At 48.1% G+C, this 17,500-nt stretch overlaps 1 protein-coding gene across 1 annotated transcript in view; it reads right to left on the bottom strand.

Moving 5' to 3' along the window:
- Positions 1-13,490, bottom strand: part of galr1b (galanin receptor 1b) — a gene marked incomplete at both ends in the record, with an annotated part of 23,128 nt that extends 9,638 nt beyond the window's left edge. The window contains one exon of the mRNA XM_083915047.1: positions 12,807-13,490. Coding sequence (XP_083771173.1) covers positions 12,807-13,490 — 684 coding nt within the window. The remainder of the gene's footprint in view (positions 1-12,806) is intronic.
- Between the last annotated feature and the right edge of the window lie 4,010 nt (positions 13,491-17,500).

Genomic DNA, 17,500 nt, shown 5'->3' on the forward strand with positions numbered 1-17,500 from the left:
AGGAGCATAAACGTGTGTTAAAGTGTCCTCTAGGAGCATAAACGTGTGCTAAAGTGTCCTCTAGGAGCATAAACGTGTGTTAAAGTGTCCTCTAGGAGCATAAACGTGTGTTAAAGTGTCCTCTAGGAGCATAAACGTGTGTTAAAGTGTCCTCTAGGAGTATAAACGTGTGTTAAAGTGTCCTCTAGGAGCATAAACGTGTGTTAAAGTGTCCTCTAGGAGCATAAACGTGTGTTAAAGTGTCCTCTAGGAGCATAAACGTGTGCTAAAGTGTCCTCTAGGAGCATAAACGTGTGCTAAAGTGTCCTCTAGGAGCATAAACGTGTGTTAAAGTGTCCTCTAGGAGCATAAACGTGTGTTAAAGTGTCCTCTAGGAGCATAAACGTGTGTTAAAGTGTCCTCTAGGAGCATAAACGTGTGTTAAAGTGTCCTCTAGGAGCATAAACGTGTGCTAAAGTGTCCTCTAGGAGCATAAACGTGTGCTAAAGTGTCCTCTAGGAGCATAAACGTGTGTTAAAGTGTCCTCTAGGAGCATAAACGTGTGTTAAAGTGTCCTCTAGGAGCATTAACGTGTGTTAAAGTGTCCTCTAGGAGCATAAACGTGTGTTAAAGTGTCCTCTAGGAGCATAAACGTGTGCTAAAGTGTCCTCTAGGAGCATAAACGTGTGTTAAAGTGTCCTCTAGGAGCATAAACGTGTGTTAAAGTGTCCTCTAGGAGCATAAACGTGTGTTAAAGTGTCCTCTAGGAGCATAAACGTGTGCTAAAGTGTCCTCTAGGAGCATAAACGTGTGTTAAAGTGTCCTCTAGGAGCATAAACGTGTGTTAAAGTGTCCTCTAGGAGCATAAATGTGTGCTAAAGTGTCCTCTAGGAGCATAAACGTGTGTTAAAGTGTCCTCTAGGAGCATAAATGTGTGCTAAAGTGTCCTCTAGGAGCATAAACGTGTGTTAAAGTGTCCTCTAGGAGCATAAACGTGTGCTAAAGTGTCCTCTAGGAGCATAAACGTGTGTTAAAGTGTCCTCTAGGAGCATAAATGTGTGCTAAAGTGTCCTCTAGGAGCATAAACGTGTGCTAAAGTGTCCTCTAGGAGCATAAACGTGTGCTAAAGTGTCCTCTAGGAGCATAAACGTGTGTTAAAGTGTCCTCTAGGAGCATAAACGTGTGTTAAAGTGTCCTCTAGGAGCATAAACGTGTGCTAAAGTGTCCTCTAGGAGCATAAATGTGTGTTAAAGTGTCCTCTAGGAGCATAAACGTGTGCTAAAGTGTCCTCTAGGAGCATAAACGTGTGCTAAAGTGTCCTCTAGGAGCATAAACGTGTGCTAAAGTGTCCTCTAGGAGCATTAACGTGTGTTAAAGTGTCCTCTAGGAGCATAAACGTGTGTTAAAGTGTCCTCTAGGAGCATAAACGTGTGTTAAAGTGTCCTCTAGGAGCATAAACGTGTGCTAAAGTGTCCTCTAGGAGCATAAACGTGTGTTAAAGTGTCCTCTAGGAGCATAAACGTGTGTTAAAGTGTCCTCTAGGAGCATAAATGTGTGCTAAAGTGTCCTCTAGGAGCATAAACGTGTGTTAAAGTGTCCTCTAGGAGCATAAATGTGTGCTAAAGTGTCCTCTAGGAGCATAAACGTGTGTTAAAGTGTCCTCTAGGAGCATAAACGTGTGCTAAAGTGTCCTCTAGGAGCATAAACGTGTGTTAAAGTGTCCTCTAGGAGCATAAATGTGTGCTAAAGTGTCCTCTAGGAGCATAAACGTGTGCTAAAGTGTCCTCTAGGAGCATAAACGTGTGCTAAAGTGTCCTCTAGGAGCATAAACGTGTGTTAAAGTGTCCTCTAGGAGCATAAACGTGTGTTAAAGTGTCCTCTAGGAGCATAAACGTGTGCTAAAGTGTCCTCTAGGAGCATAAATGTGTGTTAAAGTGTCCTCTAGGAGCATAAACGTGTGCTAAAGTGTCCTCTAGGAGCATAAACGTGTGCTAAAGTGTCCTCTAGGAGCATAAACGTGTGCTAAAGTGTCCTCTAGGAGCATTAACGTGTGTTAAAGTGTCCTCTAGGAGCATAAACTTGTGCTAAAGTGTCCTCTAGGAGCATAAACGTGTGTTAAAGTGTCCTCTAGGAGCATAAACGTGTGTTAAAGTGTCCTCTAGGAACATAAACGTGTGTTAAAGTGTCCTCTAGGAGCATAAACGTGCTAAAGTGTCCTCTAGGAGCATAAACGTGTGTTAAAGTGTCCTCTAGGAGCATAAACGTGTGTTAAAGTGTCCTCTAGGAGCATAAACGTGCTAAAGTGTCCTCTAGGAGCATAAACATGTGCTAAAGTGAACTCTAGGAGCATAAACGTGTGTTAAAGTGTCCTCTAGGAGCATAAACGTGCTAAAGTGTCCTCTAGGAGCATAAACATGTGCTAAAGTGAACTCTAGGAGCATAAACGTGTGTTAAAGTGTCCTCTAGGAGCATAAACGTGTGTTAAAGTGTACTCTAGGAGCATAAACGTGTGTTAATGTGTCCTCTAGGAGCATAAACGTGTGCTAAAGTGTCCTCTAGGAGCATAAACGTGTGTTAAAGTGTCCTCTAGGAGCATAAACGTGCTAAAGTGTCCTCTAGGAGCATAAACGTGTGTTAAAGTGTCCTCTAGGAGCATAAACGTGTGTTAAAGTGTCCTCTAGGAGCATAAACGTGTGTTAAAGTGTCCTCTAGGAGCATAAACGTGTGTTAAAGTGTCCTCTAGGAGCATAAACGTGTGCTAAAGTGTCCTCTAGGAGCATTAACGTGTGTTAAAGTGTCCTCTAGGAGCATAAACTTGTGCTAAAGTGTCCTCTAGGAGCATAAACGTGTGTTAAAGTGTCCTCTAGGAGCATAAACGTGTGCTAAAGTGTCCTCTAGGAGCATAAACGTGTGTTAAAGTGTCCTCTAGGAGCATAAACGTGTGTTAAAGTGTCCTCTAGGAGCATAAACGTGTGTTAAAGTGTCCTCTAGGAGCATAAACGTGTGCTAAAGTGTCCTCTAGGAGCATAAACGTGTGTTAAAGTGTCCTCTAGGAGCATAAACGTGTGTTAAAGTGTCCTCTAGGAGCATAAATGTGTGCTAAAGTGTCCTCTAGGAGCATAAACGTGTGTTAAAGTGTCCTCTAGGAGCATAAATGTGTGCTAAAGTGTCCTCTAGGAGCATAAACGTGTGTTAAAGTGTCCTCTAGGAGCATATACGTGTGCTAAAGTGTCCTCTAGGAGCTTAAACGTGTGTTAAAGTGTCCTCTAGGAGCATAAGTGTGCTAAAGTGTCCTCTAGGAGCATAAACGTGTGCTAAAGTGTCCTCTAGGAGCATAAACGTGTGCTAAAGTGTCCTCTAGGAGCATAAACGTGTGTTAAAGTGTCCTCTAGGAGCATAAACGTGTGTTAAAGTGTCCTCTAGGAGCATAAACGTGTGCTAAAGTGTCCTCTAGGAGCATAAATGTGTGTTAAAGTGTCCTCTAGGAGCATAAACGTGTGCTAAAGTGTCCTCTAGGAGCATAAACGTGTGCTAAAGTGTCCTCTAGGAGCATAAACGTGTGCTAAAGTGTCCTCTAGGAGCATTAACGTGTGTTAAAGTGTCCTCTAGGAGCATAAACTTGTGCTAAAGTGTCCTCTAGGAGCATAAACGTGTGTTAAAGTGTCCTCTAGGAGCATAAACGTGTGCTAAAGTGTCCTCTAGGAGCATAAACGTGTGTTAAAGTGTCCTCTAGGAGCATAAACGTGTCCTAAAGTGTCCTCTAGGAGCATAAACGTGTGTTAATGTGTCCTCTAGGAGCATAAACGTGTGCTAAAGTGTCCTCTAGGAGCATAAACGTGTGTTAAAGTGTCCTCTAGGAGCATAAACGTGCTAAAGTGTCCTCTAGGAGCATAAACGTGTGTTAAAGTGTCCTCTAGGAGCATAAATGTGTGTTAAAGTGTCCTCTAGGAGCATAAACGTGTGTTAAAGTGTCCTCTAGGAGCATACACGTGTGTTAAAGTGTCCTCTAGGAGCATAAACGTGTGTTAAAGTGTCCTCTAGGAGCGTAAACGTGTGCTAAAGTGTCCTCTAGGAGCATAAACGTGTGTTAAAGTGTCCTCTAGGAGCATAAACGTGTGTTAAAGTGTCCTCTAGGAGCATAAACGTGTGTTAAAGTGTCCTCTAGGAGCATAAACGTGTGTTAAAGTGTCCTCTAGGAGCATAAACGTGTGCTAAAGTGTCCTCTAGGAGCATTAACGTGTGTTAAAGTGTCCTCTAGGAGCATAAACTTGTGCTAAAGTGTCCTCTAGGAGCATAAACGTGTGTTAAAGTGTCCTCTAGGAGCATAAACGTGTGCTCAAGTGTCCTCTAGGAGCATAAACGTGTGTTAAAGTGTCCTCTAGGAGCATAAACGTGTGTTAAAGTATCCTCTAGGAGCATAAACGTGTGCTAAAGTGTCCTCTAGGAGCATAAACGTGTGTTAAAGTGTCCTCTAGGAGCATAAACGTGTGTTAAAGTGTCCTCTAGGAGCATTAACGTGTGTTAAAGTGTCCTCTAGGAGCATAAACTTGTGTTAAAGTGTCCTCTAGGAGCATAAACGTGTGTTAAAGTGTCCTCTAGGAGCATAAACTTGTGTTAAAGTGTCCTCTAGGAGCATAAACGTGTGTTAAAGTGTCCTCTAGGAGCATAAACGTGTGCTAAAGTGCCCTCTAGGAGCATTAACGTGTGTTAAAGTGTCCTCTAGGAGCATAAACCTGTGTTAAAGTGTCCTCTAGGAGCATAAACGTGTGTTAAAGTGCCCTCTAGGAGCATTAACGTGTGTTAAAGTGTCCTCTAGGAGCATAAACGTGTGTTAAAGTGTCCTCTAGGAGCATAAACGTGTGTTAAAGTGTCCTCTAGGAGCATAAACGTGTGTTAAAGTGTCCTCTAGGAGCATAAACGTGTGCTAAAGTGTCCTCTAGGAGCATAAACGTGTGCTAAAGTGTCCTCTAGGAGCATAAACGTGTGTTAAAGTGTCCTCTAGGAGCATAAACGTGTGTTAAAGTGTCCTCTAGGAGCATTAACGTGTGTTAAAGTGTCCTCTAGGAGCATAAACGTGTGTTAAAGTGTCCTCTAGGAGCATAAACGTGTGCTAAAGTGTCCTCTAGGAGCATAAACGTGTGTTAAAGTGTCCTCTAGGAGCATAAACGTGTGTTAAAGTGTCCTCTAGGAGCATAAACGTGTGCTAAAGTGTCCTCTAGGAGCATAAACGTGTGTTAAAGTGTCCTCTAGGAGCATAAACGTGTGTTAAAGTGTCCTCTAGGAGCATAAATGTGTGCTAAAGTGTCCTCTAGGAGCATAAACGTGTGTTAAAGTGTCCTCTAGGAGCATAAATGTGTGCTAAAGTGTCCTCTAGGAGCATAAACGTGTGTTAAAGTGTCCTCTAGGAGCATAAACGTGTGCTAAAGTGTCCTCTAGGAGCATAAACGTGTGTTAAAGTGTCCTCTAGGAGCATAAATGTGTGCTAAAGTGTCCTCTAGGAGCATAAACGTGTGCTAAAGTGTCCTCTAGGAGCATAAACGTGTGCTAAAGTGTCCTCTAGGAGCATAAACTTGTGTTAAAGTGTCCTCTAGGAGCATAAACGTGTGTTAAAGTGTCCTCTAGGAGCATAAACGTGTGTTAAAGTGTCCTCTAGGAGCATAAACGTGTGCTAAAGTGTCCTCTAGGAGCATAAACGTGTGTTAAAGTGTCCTCTAGGAGCATAAATGTGTGCTAAAGTGTCCTCTAGGAGCATAAACGTGTGCTAAAGTGTCCTCTAGGAGCATAAACGTGTGCTAAAGTGTCCTCTAGGAGCATAAACTTGTGTTAAAGTGTCCTCTAGGAGCATAAACGTGTGTTAAAGTGTCCTCTAGGAGCATAAACGTGTGCTAAAGTGTCCTCTAGGAGCATAAATGTGTGTTAAAGTGTCCTCTAGGAGCATAAACGTGTGCTAAAGTGTCCTCTAGGAGCATAAACGTGTGCTAAAGTGTCCTCTAGGAGCATAAACGTGTGCTAAAGTGTCCTCTAGGAGCATTAACGTGTGTTAAAGTGTCCTCTAGGAGCATAAACGTGTGTTAAAGTGTCCTCTAGGAGCATAAACGTGTGCTAAAGTGTCCTCTAGGAGCATAAACGTGTGTTAAAGTGTCCTCTAGGAGCATAAACGTGTGTTAAAGTGTCCTCTAGGAGCATAAATGTGTGCTAAAGTGTCCTCTAGGAGCATAAACGTGTGTTAAAGTGTCCTCTAGGAGCATAAATGTGTGCTAAAGTGTCCTCTAGGAGCATAAACGTGTGTTAAAGTGTCCTCTAGGAGCATAAACGTGTGCTAAAGTGTCCTCTAGGAGCATAAACGTGTGTTAAAGTGTCCTCTAGGAGCATAAATGTGTGCTAAAGTGTCCTCTAGGAGCATAAACGTGTGCTAAAGTGTCCTCTAGGAGCATAAACGTGTGCTAAAGTGTCCTCTAGGAGCATAAACGTGTGTTAAAGTGTCCTCTAGGAGCATAAACGTGTGTTAAAGTGTCCTCTAGGAGCATAAACGTGTGCTAAAGTGTCCTCTAGGAGCATAAATGTGTGTTAAAGTGTCCTCTAGGAGCATAAACGTGTGCTAAAGTGTCCTCTAGGAGCATAAACGTGTGCTAAAGTGTCCTCTAGGAGCATAAATGTGTGCTAAAGTGTCCTCTAGGAGCATAAACGTGTGCTAAAGTGTCCTCTAGGAGCATAAACGTGTGTTAAAGTGTCCTCTAGGAGCATAAACGTGTGCTAAAGTGTCCTCTAGGAGCATAAACGTGTGTTAAAGTGTCCTCTAGGAGCATAAATGTGTGCTAAAGTGTCCTCTAGGAGCATAAACGTGTGCTAAAGTGTCCTCTAGGAGCATAAACGTGTGCTAAAGTGTCCTCTAGGAGCATAAACGTGTGTTAAAGTGTCCTCTAGGAGCATAAACGTGTGTTAAAGTGTCCTCTAGGAGCATAAACGTGTGCTAAAGTGTCCTCTAGGAGCATAAATGTGTGTTAAAGTGTCCTCTAGGAGCATAAACGTGTGCTAAAGTGTCCTCTAGGAGCATAAACGTGTGCTAAAGTGTCCTCTAGGAGCATAAACGTGTGCTAAAGTGTCCTCTAGGAGCATTAACGTGTGTTAAAGTGTCCTCTAGGAGCATAAACTTGTGCTAAAGTGTCCTCTAGGAGCATAAACGTGTGCTAAAGTGTCCTCTAGGAGCATTAACGTGTGTTAAAGTGTCCTCTAGGAGCATAAACTTGTGCTAAAGTGTCCTCTAGGAGCATAAACGTGTGTTAAAGTGTCCTCTAGGAGCATAAACGTGTGTTAAAGTGTCCTCTAGGAACATAAACGTGTGTTAAAGTGTCCTCTAGGAGCATAAACGTGCTAAAGTGTCCTCTAGGAGCATAAACGTGTGTTAAAGTGTCCTCTAGGAGCATAAACGTGTGTTAAAGTGTCCTCTAGGAGCATAAACGTGCTAAAGTGTCCTCTAGGAGCATAAACATGTGCTAAAGTGAACTCTAGGAGCATAAACGTGTGTTAAAGTGTCCTCTAGGAGCATAAACGTGCTAAAGTGTCCTCTAGGAGCATAAACATGTGCTAAAGTGAACTCTAGGAGCATAAACGTGTGTTAAAGTGTCCTCTAGGAGCATAAACGTGTGTTAAAGTGTCCTCTAGGAGCATAAACGTGTGTTAATGTGTCCTCTAGGAGCATAAACGTGTGCTAAAGTGTCCTCTAGGAGCATAAACGTGTGTTAAAGTGTCCTCTAGGAGCATAAACGTGCTAAAGTGTCCTCTAGGAGCATAAACGTGTGTTAAAGTGTCCTCTAGGAGCATAAACGTGTGTTAAAGTGTCCTCTAGGAGCATAAACGTGTGTTAAAGTGTCCTCTAGGAGCATACACGTGTGTTAAAGTGTCCTCTAGGAGCATAAACGTGTGTTAAAGTGTCCTCTAGGAGCGTAAACGTGTGCTAAAGTGTCCTCTAGGAGCATAAACGTGTGTTAAAGTGTCCTCTAGGAGCATAAACGTGTGTTAAAGTGTCCTCTAGGAGCATAAACGTGTGTTAAAGTGTCCTCTAGGAGCATAAACGTGTGTTAAAGTGTCCTCTAGGAGCATAAACGTGTGCTAAAGTGTCCTCTAGGAGCATTAACGTGTGTTAAAGTGTCCTCTAGGAGCATAAACTTGTGCTAAAGTGTCCTCTAGGAGCATAAACGTGTGTTAAAGTGTCCTCTAGGAGCATAAACGTGTGCTAAAGTGTCCTCTAGGAGCATAAACGTGTGTTAAAGTGTCCTCTAGGAGCATAAACGTGTGTTAAAGTGTCCTCTAGGAGCATAAACGTGTGTTAAAGTGTCCTCTAGGAGCATAAACGTGTGCTAAAGTGTCCTCTAGGAGCATAAACGTGTGTTAAAGTGTCCTCTAGGAGCATAAACGTGTGTTAAAGTGTCCTCTAGGAGCATAAATGTGTGCTAAAGTGTCCTCTAGGAGCATAAACGTGTGTTAAAGTGTCCTCTAGGAGCATAAATGTGTGCTAAAGTGTCCTCTAGGAGCATAAACGTGTGTTAAAGTGTCCTCTAGGAGCATATACGTGTGCTAAAGTGTCCTCTAGGAGCATAAACGTGTGTTAAAGTGTCCTCTAGGAGCATAAGTGTGCTAAAGTGTCCTCTAGGAGCATAAACGTGTGCTAAAGTGTCCTCTAGGAGCATAAACGTGTGCTAAAGTGTCCTCTAGGAGCATAAACGTGTGTTAAAGTGTCCTCTAGGAGCATAAACGTGTGTTAAAGTGTCCTCTAGGAGCATAAACGTGTGCTAAAGTGTCCTCTAGGAGCATAAATGTGTGTTAAAGTGTCCTCTAGGAGCATAAACGTGTGCTAAAGTGTCCTCTAGGAGCATAAACGTGTGCTAAAGTGTCCTCTAGGAGCATAAACGTGTGCTAAAGTGTCCTCTAGGAGCATTAACGTGTGTTAAAGTGTCCTCTAGGAGCATAAACTTGTGCTAAAGTGTCCTCTAGGAGCATAAACGTGTGTTAAAGTGTCCTCTAGGAGCATAAACGTGTGCTAAAGTGTCCTCTAGGAGCATAAACGTGTGTTAAAGTGTCCTCTAGGAGCATAAACGTGTCCTAAAGTGTCCTCTAGGAGCATAAACGTGTGTTAATGTGTCCTCTAGGAGCATAAACGTGTGCTAAAGTGTCCTCTAGGAGCATAAACGTGTGTTAAAGTGTCCTCTAGGAGCATAAACGTGCTAAAGTGTCCTCTAGGAGCATAAACGTGTGTTAAAGTGTCCTCTAGGAGCATAAACGTGTGTTAAAGTGTCCTCTAGGAGCATAAACGTGTGTTAAAGTGTCCTCTAGGAGCATACACGTGTGTTAAAGTGTCCTCTAGGAGCATAAACGTGTGTTAAAGTGTCCTCTAGGAGCGTAAACGTGTGCTAAAGTGTCCTCTAGGAGCATAAACGTGTGTTAAAGTGTCCTCTAGGAGCATAAACGTGTGTTAAAGTGTCCTCTAGGAGCATAAACGTGTGTTAAAGTGTCCTCTAGGAGCATAAACGTGTGTTAAAGTGTCCTCTAGGAGCATAAACGTGTGCTAAAGTGTCCTCTAGGAGCATTAACGTGTGTTAAAGTGTCCTCTAGGAGCATAAACTTGTGCTAAAGTGTCCTCTAGGAGCATAAACGTGTGTTAAAGTGTCCTCTAGGAGCATAAACGTGTGCTCAAGTGTCCTCTAGGAGCATAAACGTGTGTTAAAGTGTCCTCTAGGAGCATAAACGTGTGTTAAAGTATCCTCTAGGAGCATAAACGTGTGCTAAAGTGTCCTCTAGGAGCATAAACGTGTGTTAAAGTGTCCTCTAGGAGCATAAACGTGTGTTAAAGTGTCCTCTAGGAGCATTAACGTGTGTTAAAGTGTCCTCTAGGAGCATAAACTTGTGTTAAAGTGTCCTCTAGGAGCATAAACGTGTGTTAAAGTGTCCTCTAGGAGCATAAACTTGTGTTAAAGTGTCCTCTAGGAGCATAAACGTGTGTTAAAGTGTCCTCTAGGAGCATAAACGTGTGCTAAAGTGCCCTCTAGGAGCATTAACGTGTGTTAAAGTGTCCTCTAGGAGCATAAACCTGTGTTAAAGTGTCCTCTAGGAGCATAAACGTGTGTTAAAGTGCCCTCTAGGAGCATTAACGTGTGTTAAAGTGTCCTCTAGGAGCATAAACGTGTGTTAAAGTGTCCTCTAGGAGCATAAACGTGTGTTAAAGTGTCCTCTAGGAGCCTAAACGTGTGCTAAAGTGTCCTCTAGGAGCATAAACGTGTGCTAAAGTGTCCTCTAGGAGCATTAACGTGTGTTAAAGTGTCCTCTAGGAGCATAAACTTGTGCTAAAGTGTCCTCTAGGAGCATAAACGTGTGTTAAAGTGTCCTCTAGGAGCATAAACGTGTGCTAAAGTGTCCTCTAGGAGCATAAACGTGTGTTAAAGTGTCCTCTAGGAGCATAAACGTGTCCTAAAGTGTCCTCTAGGAGCATAAACGTGTGTTAATGTGTCCTCTAGGAGCATAAACGTGTGCTAAAGTGTCCTCTAGGAGCATAAACGTGTGTTAAAGTGTCCTCTAGGAGCATAAACGTGCTAAAGTGTCCTCTAGGAGCATAAACGTGTGTTAAAGTGTCCTCTAGGAGCATAAACGTGTGTTAAAGTGTCCTCTAGGAGCATAAACGTGTGTTAAAGTGTCCTCTAGGAGCATACACGTGTGTTAAAGTGTCCTCTAGGAGCATAAACGTGTGTTAAAGTGTCCTCTAGGAGCGTAAACGTGTGCTAAAGTGTCCTCTAGGAGCATAAACGTGTGTTAAAGTGTCCTCTAGGAGCATAAACGTGTGTTAAAGTGTCCTCTAGGAGCATAAACGTGTGTTAAAGTGTCCTCTAGGAGCATAAACGTGTGTTAAAGTGTCCTCTAGGAGCATAAACGTGTGCTAAAGTGTCCTCTAGGAGCATTAACGTGTGTTAAAGTGTCCTCTAGGAGCATAAACTTGTGCTAAAGTGTCCTCTAGGAGCATAAACGTGTGTTAAAGTGTCCTCTAGGAGCATAAACGTGTGCTCAAGTGTCCTCTAGGAGCATAAACGTGTGTTAAAGTGTCCTCTAGGAGCATAAACGTGTGTTAAAGTATCCTCTAGGAGCATAAACGTGTGCTAAAGTGTCCTCTAGGAGCATAAACGTGTGTTAAAGTGTCCTCTAGGAGCATAAACGTGTGTTAAAGTGTCCTCTAGGAGCATTAACGTGTGTTAAAGTGTCCTCTAGGAGCATAAACTTGTGTTAAAGTGTCCTCTAGGAGCATAAACGTGTGTTAAAGTGTCCTCTAGGAGCATAAACTTGTGTTAAAGTGTCCTCTAGGAGCATAAACGTGTGTTAAAGTGTCCTCTAGGAGCATAAACGTGTGCTAAAGTGCCCTCTAGGAGCATTAACGTGTGTTAAAGTGTCCTCTAGGAGCATAAACCTGTGTTAAAGTGTCCTCTAGGAGCATAAACGTGTGTTAAAGTGCCCTCTAGGAGCATTAACGTGTGTTAAAGTGTCCTCTAGGAGCATAAACGTGTGTTAAAGTGTCCTCTAGGAGCATAAACGTGTGTTAAAGTGTCCTCTAGGAGCCTAAACGTGTGCTAAAGTGTCCTCTAGGAGCATAAACGTGTGTTAAAGTGTCCTCTAGGAGCATGAACGTGTGCTAAAGTGTCCTCTAGGAGCATAAACGTGTGCTAAAGTGTCCTCTAGGAGCATAAACGTGTGTTAAAGTGTCCTCTAGGAGCATAAACCTGTGTTAAAGTGTCCTCTAGGAGCATAAACGTGTGCTAAAGTGTCCTCTAGGAGCCTAAACGTGTGCTAAAGTGTCCTCTAGGAGCATAAACGTGTGTTAAAGTGTCCTCTAGGAGCATGAACGTGTGCTAAAGTGTCCTCTAGGAGCATAAACGTGTGCTAAAGTGTCCTCTAGGAGCATAAACGTGTGCTAAAGTGTCCTCTAGGAGCATAAACGTGTGTTAAAGTGTCCTCTAGGAGCCTAAACGTGTGTTAAAGTGTCCTCTAGGAGCATAAACGTGTGTTAAAGTGTCCTCTAGGAGCATAAACGTGTGTTAAAGTGTCCTCTAGGAGCATAAACGTGTGTTAAAGTGTCCTCTAGGAGCATAAACGTGTGCTAAAGTGTCCTCTAGGAGCATAAACGTGTGTTAAAGTGTCCTCTAGGAGCATAAACGTGTGCTAAAGTGTCCTCTAGGAGCATAAACGTGTGCTAAAGTGTCCTCTAGGAGCATAAACGTGTGTTAAAGTGTCCTCTAGGAGCATAAACGTGTGTTAAAGTGTCCTCTAGGAGCATAAACGTGTGCTAAAGTGTCCTCTAGGAGCATAAACGTGTGCTAAAGTGTCCTCTAGGAGCATAAACGTGTGCTAAAGTGTCCTCTAGGAGCATAAACGTGTGCTAAAGTGTCCTCTAGGAGCATAAACGTGTGCTAAAGTGTCCTCTAGGAGCATAAACGTGTGCTAAAGTGTCCTCTAGGAGCATAAACGTGTGTTAAAGTGTCCTCTAGGAGCATAAACGTGTGTTAAAGTGCCCTTTTTTCCTTTTCGCCCCTGCCCTTCAAAACCTCAGGTTTAGCACTGACCCTGGTGCAGCAGGGTCCAGGTTTAGCACTGACCCTGGTGTAGCAGGGTCCAGGTTTAGCACTGACCCTGGTGCAGCTGGGTCCAGGTTTAGCACTGACCCTGGTGCAGCAGGGTCCAGGTTTAGCACTGACCCTGGTGCAGCAGGGTCCAGGTTTAGGACTGACCCTGGTGCAGCAGGGTCCAGGTTTAGCACTGACCCTGGTGCAGCAGGGTCCAGGTTTAGCACTGACCCTGGTGTAGCAGCAGCTGATGAGCAGCAGCGGCAGCAGGTACCCCATCAGCAGGACCGTGACCCTGTAGGCTCGCCTGGAGGCTCCGGACCACTGCTCCCAGCAGAAGGTGCTGTTGGGGGCGGTGTGGTGCCCGGTGAGGACCTGGTGCTGGGCCACCGGCACCGAGACCACCACGGACAGAGTCCAGACCGCGCACACTCCGGCCAGCGCGTTCCTGCGGCTCCGGGCGCACGGAGACCTGTTGGAGCGCACCACGGCGATGTAGCGGTCCGCGGACATGAGCACCAGCGTGAAGACGCTCACCAGCATGCAGACGGAGGACAGGAAGTGCCCGCAGCTGCAGAGGAAGGACCCGAACACCCACTGCGGCAGCGAGTAGATGGTGGCCTGGAACGGGACGCAGAAGAGGAGGAAGAGCAGGTCCGCCGCGCTCAGGTTCAGGATGAAGACGTTGGTCGGGCTCCCGGAGCGGCTCCGGGCTGCTGCGCCGCCGCTGGACCTCGCCCTCCCGATCACCACCATCACCAGACAGTTCCCCACGACCCCCAGGACAAAGATGAACCCGAAGACCACCGGCACGACCACCGCCTCCGCCCCGGGGCCGGAGCCGCCGTCCGCCGCAGACCGGTTGGACTCCGGGGGCTCAGCCCAGCAGGAGGACTCGTTTCCCGGCTGCAGCATGTCGGAGCTCCGCGGGTTAGAGCTGGAGGAGGAGCGGGTCCATGATCCGGATCAGAGTCCGGACTCCGCAGACTCAGACTGCTGGAGCCACAGGTGGACTGTTTCCGGTCACAGGATTTCAAAGTAAAACCACTTCACTGACTTTTTCTCTTTCTATTTGATGTTTAATACAATTTAATATTTTCTGTTATTTATTTAATCATTTATTTATGCAACTGTTTAATTATTCATCTATGATTATAGATATAAATACAACTATATCTTTATTTATATCTATGATTATAGATATTATTATTATTGTTATTATTATTATTATCATCATTTTAATTATTATTAATATTCCTGTAAACATTTTCACCAGCGTCAGGTTTTTATAAAACTGTTGATCACAATAAAACAAGTCCTGCTGCTGTGAGTCCTGCTGCCCTGAGTCCTGCTGCAGTGAGTCCTGCTGCCCTGAGTCCTGCTGCAGTGAGTCCTGCTGCTCTGAGTCCTGCTGCCCTGAGTCCTGCTGCCCTGAGTCCTGCTGCCGTGAGTCTTGCTGCCCTGAGTCCTGCTGCCGTGAGTCCTGCTGCAGTGAGTCCTGCTGCTCTGAGTCCTGCTGCCCTGAGTCCTGCTGCCCTGAGTCCTGCTGCCGTGAGTCCTGCTGCTCTGAGTCCTGCTGCCCTGAGTCCTGCTGCCCTGAGTCCTGCTGCAGTGAGTCCTGCTGCTCTGAGTCCTGCTGCCCTGAGTCCTGCTGCCCTGAGTCCTGCTGCCGTGAGTCTTGCTGCCCTGAGTCCTGCTGCCGTGAGTCCTGCTGCAGTGAGTCCTGCTGCCCTGAGTCCTGCTGCCCTGAGTCCTGCTGCAGTGAGTCCTGCTGCCCTGAGTCCTGCTGCCCTGAGTCCTGCTGCCCTGAGTCCTGCTGCAGTGAGTCCTGCTGCCCTGAGTCCTGCTGCCCTGAGTCCTGCTGCCCTGAGTCCTGCTGCTCTGAGTCCTGCTGCCCTGAGTCCTGCTGCCCTGAGTCCTGCTGCCGTGAGTCTTGCTGCCCTGAGTCCTGCTGCCGTGAGTCCTGCTGCCCTGAGTCCTGCTGCTGTGAGTCCTGCTGCCGTGAGTCCTGCTGCCCTGAGTCCTGCTGCCCTGAGTCCTGCTACTCTGAGTCCTGCTGCCGTGAGTCTTGCTGCCCTGAGTCCTGCTGCTGTGAGTCCTGCTGCCCTGAGTCCTGCTGCTGTGAGTCCTGCTGCTGTGAGTCCTGCTGCTGTGAGTCTTGCTGCCCTGAGTCCTGCTGCCGTGAGTCTTGCTGCCCTGAGTCCTGCTGCTGTGAGTCCTGCTGCCCTGAGTCCTGCTGCCCTGAGTCCTGCTGCTCTGAGTCCTGCTGCCCTGAGTCCTGCTGCTGTGAGTCCTGCTGCTGTGAGTCCTGCTGCCCTGAGTCCTGCTGCCCTGAGTCCTGCTGCCCTGAGTCCTGCTGCAGTGAGTCCTGCTGCTCTGAGTCCTGCTGCCGTGAGTCCTGCTGCCCTGAGTCCTGCTGCCCTGAGTCCTGCTGCTGTGAGTCCTGCTGCTGTGAGTCCTGCTGCCCTGAGTCCTGCTGCCGTGAGTCTTGCTGCCCTGAGTCCTGCTGCCGTGAGTCTTGCTGCCCTGAGTCCTGCTGCCGTGAGTCTTGCTGCCCTGAGTCCTGCTGCAGTGAGTCTTGCTGCCCTGAGTCCTGCTGCCGTGAGTCTTGCTGCCCTGAGTCCTGCTGCAGTGAGTCCTGCTGCAGTGAGTCCTGCTGCAGTGAGTTCTGCTGCCCTGAGTCCTGCTGCCCTGAGTCCTGCTGCTGTGAGTCCTGCTGCCCTGAGTCCTGCTGCCCTGAGTCCTGCTGCAGTGAGTCCTGCTGCCCTGAGTCCTGCTGCAGTGAGTCCTGCTGCCGTGAGTCCTGCTGCGGTGAGTCTTGCTGCCCTGAGTCCTGCTGCTGTGAGTCCTGCTGCCGTGAGTCTTGCTGCCCTGAGTCCTGCTGCTGTGAGTCCTGCTGCCCTGAGTCCTGCTGCCCTGAGTCCTGCTGCCCTGAGTCCTGCTGCTGTGAGTCCTGCTGCCCTGAGTCCTGCTGCTGTGAGTCCTGCTGCTCTGAGTCCTGCTGCTGTGAGTCCTGCTGCCCTGAGTCCTGCTGCCGTGAGTCCTGCTGCCCTGAGTCCTGCTGCCGTGAGTCCTGCTGCCCTGAGTCCTGCTGCTGTGAGTCCTGCTGCCCTGAGTCCTGCTGCCCTGAGTCCTGCTGCCCTGAGTCCTGCTGCCCTGAGTCCTGCTGCAGTGAGTCCTGCTGCTGTGAGTCTTGCTGCCCTGAGTCCTGCTGCCCTGAGTCCTGCTGCCCTGAGTCCTGCTGCCCTGAGTCCTGCTGCAGTGAGTCCTGCTGCTGTGAGTCCTGCTGCTGTGAGTCCTGCTGCCCTGAGTCCTGCTGCCCTGAGTCCTGCTGCCGTGAGTCCTGCTGCCCTGAGTCCTGCTGCTGTGAGTCCTGCTGCAGTGAGTCCTGCTGCCCTGAGTCCAGCTGCTGTGAGTCCTGCTGCAGTGAGTCCTGCTGCCCTGAGTCCTGCTGCCCTGAGTCCTGCTGCCCTGAGTCCTGCTGCTGTGAGTCCTGCTGCAGTGAGTCCTGCTGCCCTGAGTCCTGCTGCCCTGAGTCCTGCTGCCCTGAGTCCTGCTGCTGTGAGTCCTGCTGCCGTGAGTCTTGCTGCCCTGAGTCCTGCTGCCGTGAGTCTTGCTGCCCTGAGTCCTGCTGCAGTGATTCTTGCTGCCCTGAGTCCTGCTGCCGTGAGTCCTGCTGCCCTGAGTCCTGCTGCCCTGAGTCCTGCTGCCCTGAGTCCTGCTGCTGTGAGTCCTGCTGCCCTGAGTCCTGCTGCCCTGAGTCCTGCTGCCCTGAGTCCTGCTGCCCTGAGTCCTGCTGCAGTGAGTCCTGCTGCCCTGAGTCCTGCTGCCCTGAGTCCTGCTGCTGTGAGTCTTGCTGCCCTGAGTCCTGCTGCTGTGAGTCCTGCTGCCCTGAGTCCTGCTGCCCTGAGTCCTGCTGCTGTGAGTCCTGCTGCTGTGAGTCCTGCTGCTGTGAGTCCTGCTGCTGTGAGTCTTGCTGCCCTGAGTCCTGCTGCCCTGAGTCCTGCTGCTCTGAGTCCTGCTGCAGTGAGTCCTGCTGCCCTGAGTCCTGCTGCCGTGAGTCTTGCTGCCCTGAGTCCTGCTGCCGTGAGTCTTGCTGCCCTGAGTCCTGCTGCAGAGAGTCTTGCTGCCCTGAGTCCTGCTGCCGTGAGTCCTGCTGCCCTGAGTCCTGCTGCCCTGAGTCCTGCTGCTGTGAGTCCTGCTGCTGTGAGTCCTGCTGCTGTGAGTCCTGCTGCTGTGAGTCCTGCTGCTGTGAGTCTTGCTGCCCTGAGTCCTGCTGCCCTGAGTCCTGCTGCTCTGAGTCCTGCTGCAGTGAGTCCTGCTGCAGTGAGTCCTGCTGCCCTGAGTCCTGCTGCCCTGAGTCCTGCTGCCCTGAGTCCTGCTGCTGTGAGTCCTGCTGCCCTGAGTCCTGCTGCCCTGAGTCCTGCTGCAGTGAGTCCTGCTGCTGTGAGTCCTGCTGCTGTGAGTCTTGCTGCCCTGAGTCCTGCTGCCCTGAGTCCTGCTGCTCTGAGTCCTGCTGCCCTGAGTCCTGCTGCCCTGAGTCCTGCTGCTCTGAGTCCTGCTGCCCTGAGTCCTGCTGCCCTGAGTCCTGCTGCTGTGAGTCCTGTTGCTGTGAGTCTTGCTGCCCTGAGTCCTGCTGCAGTGAGTCTTGCTGCCCTGAGTCCTGCTGCCGTGAGTCCTGCTGCCCTGAGTCCTGCTGCCCTGAGTCCTGCTGCTGTGAGTCTTGCTGCCCTGAGTCCTGCTGCCCTGAGTCCTGCTGCCCTGAGTCCTGCTGCCCTGAGTCCTGCTGCTGTGAGTCCTGCTGCCCTGAGTCCTGCTGCTGTGAGTCCTGCTGCCCTGAGTCCTGCTGCCCTGAGTCCTGCTGCTGTGAGTCCTGCTGCCCTGAGTCCTGCTGCCCTGAGTCCTGCTGCTGTGAGTCCTGCTGC

Source organism: Echiichthys vipera (genome assembly GCF_963691815.1).
Source record: "Echiichthys vipera genome assembly, chromosome: 1".
NCBI classification, from domain to species: Eukaryota; Metazoa; Chordata; class Actinopteri; order Perciformes; family Trachinidae; genus Echiichthys; species Echiichthys vipera.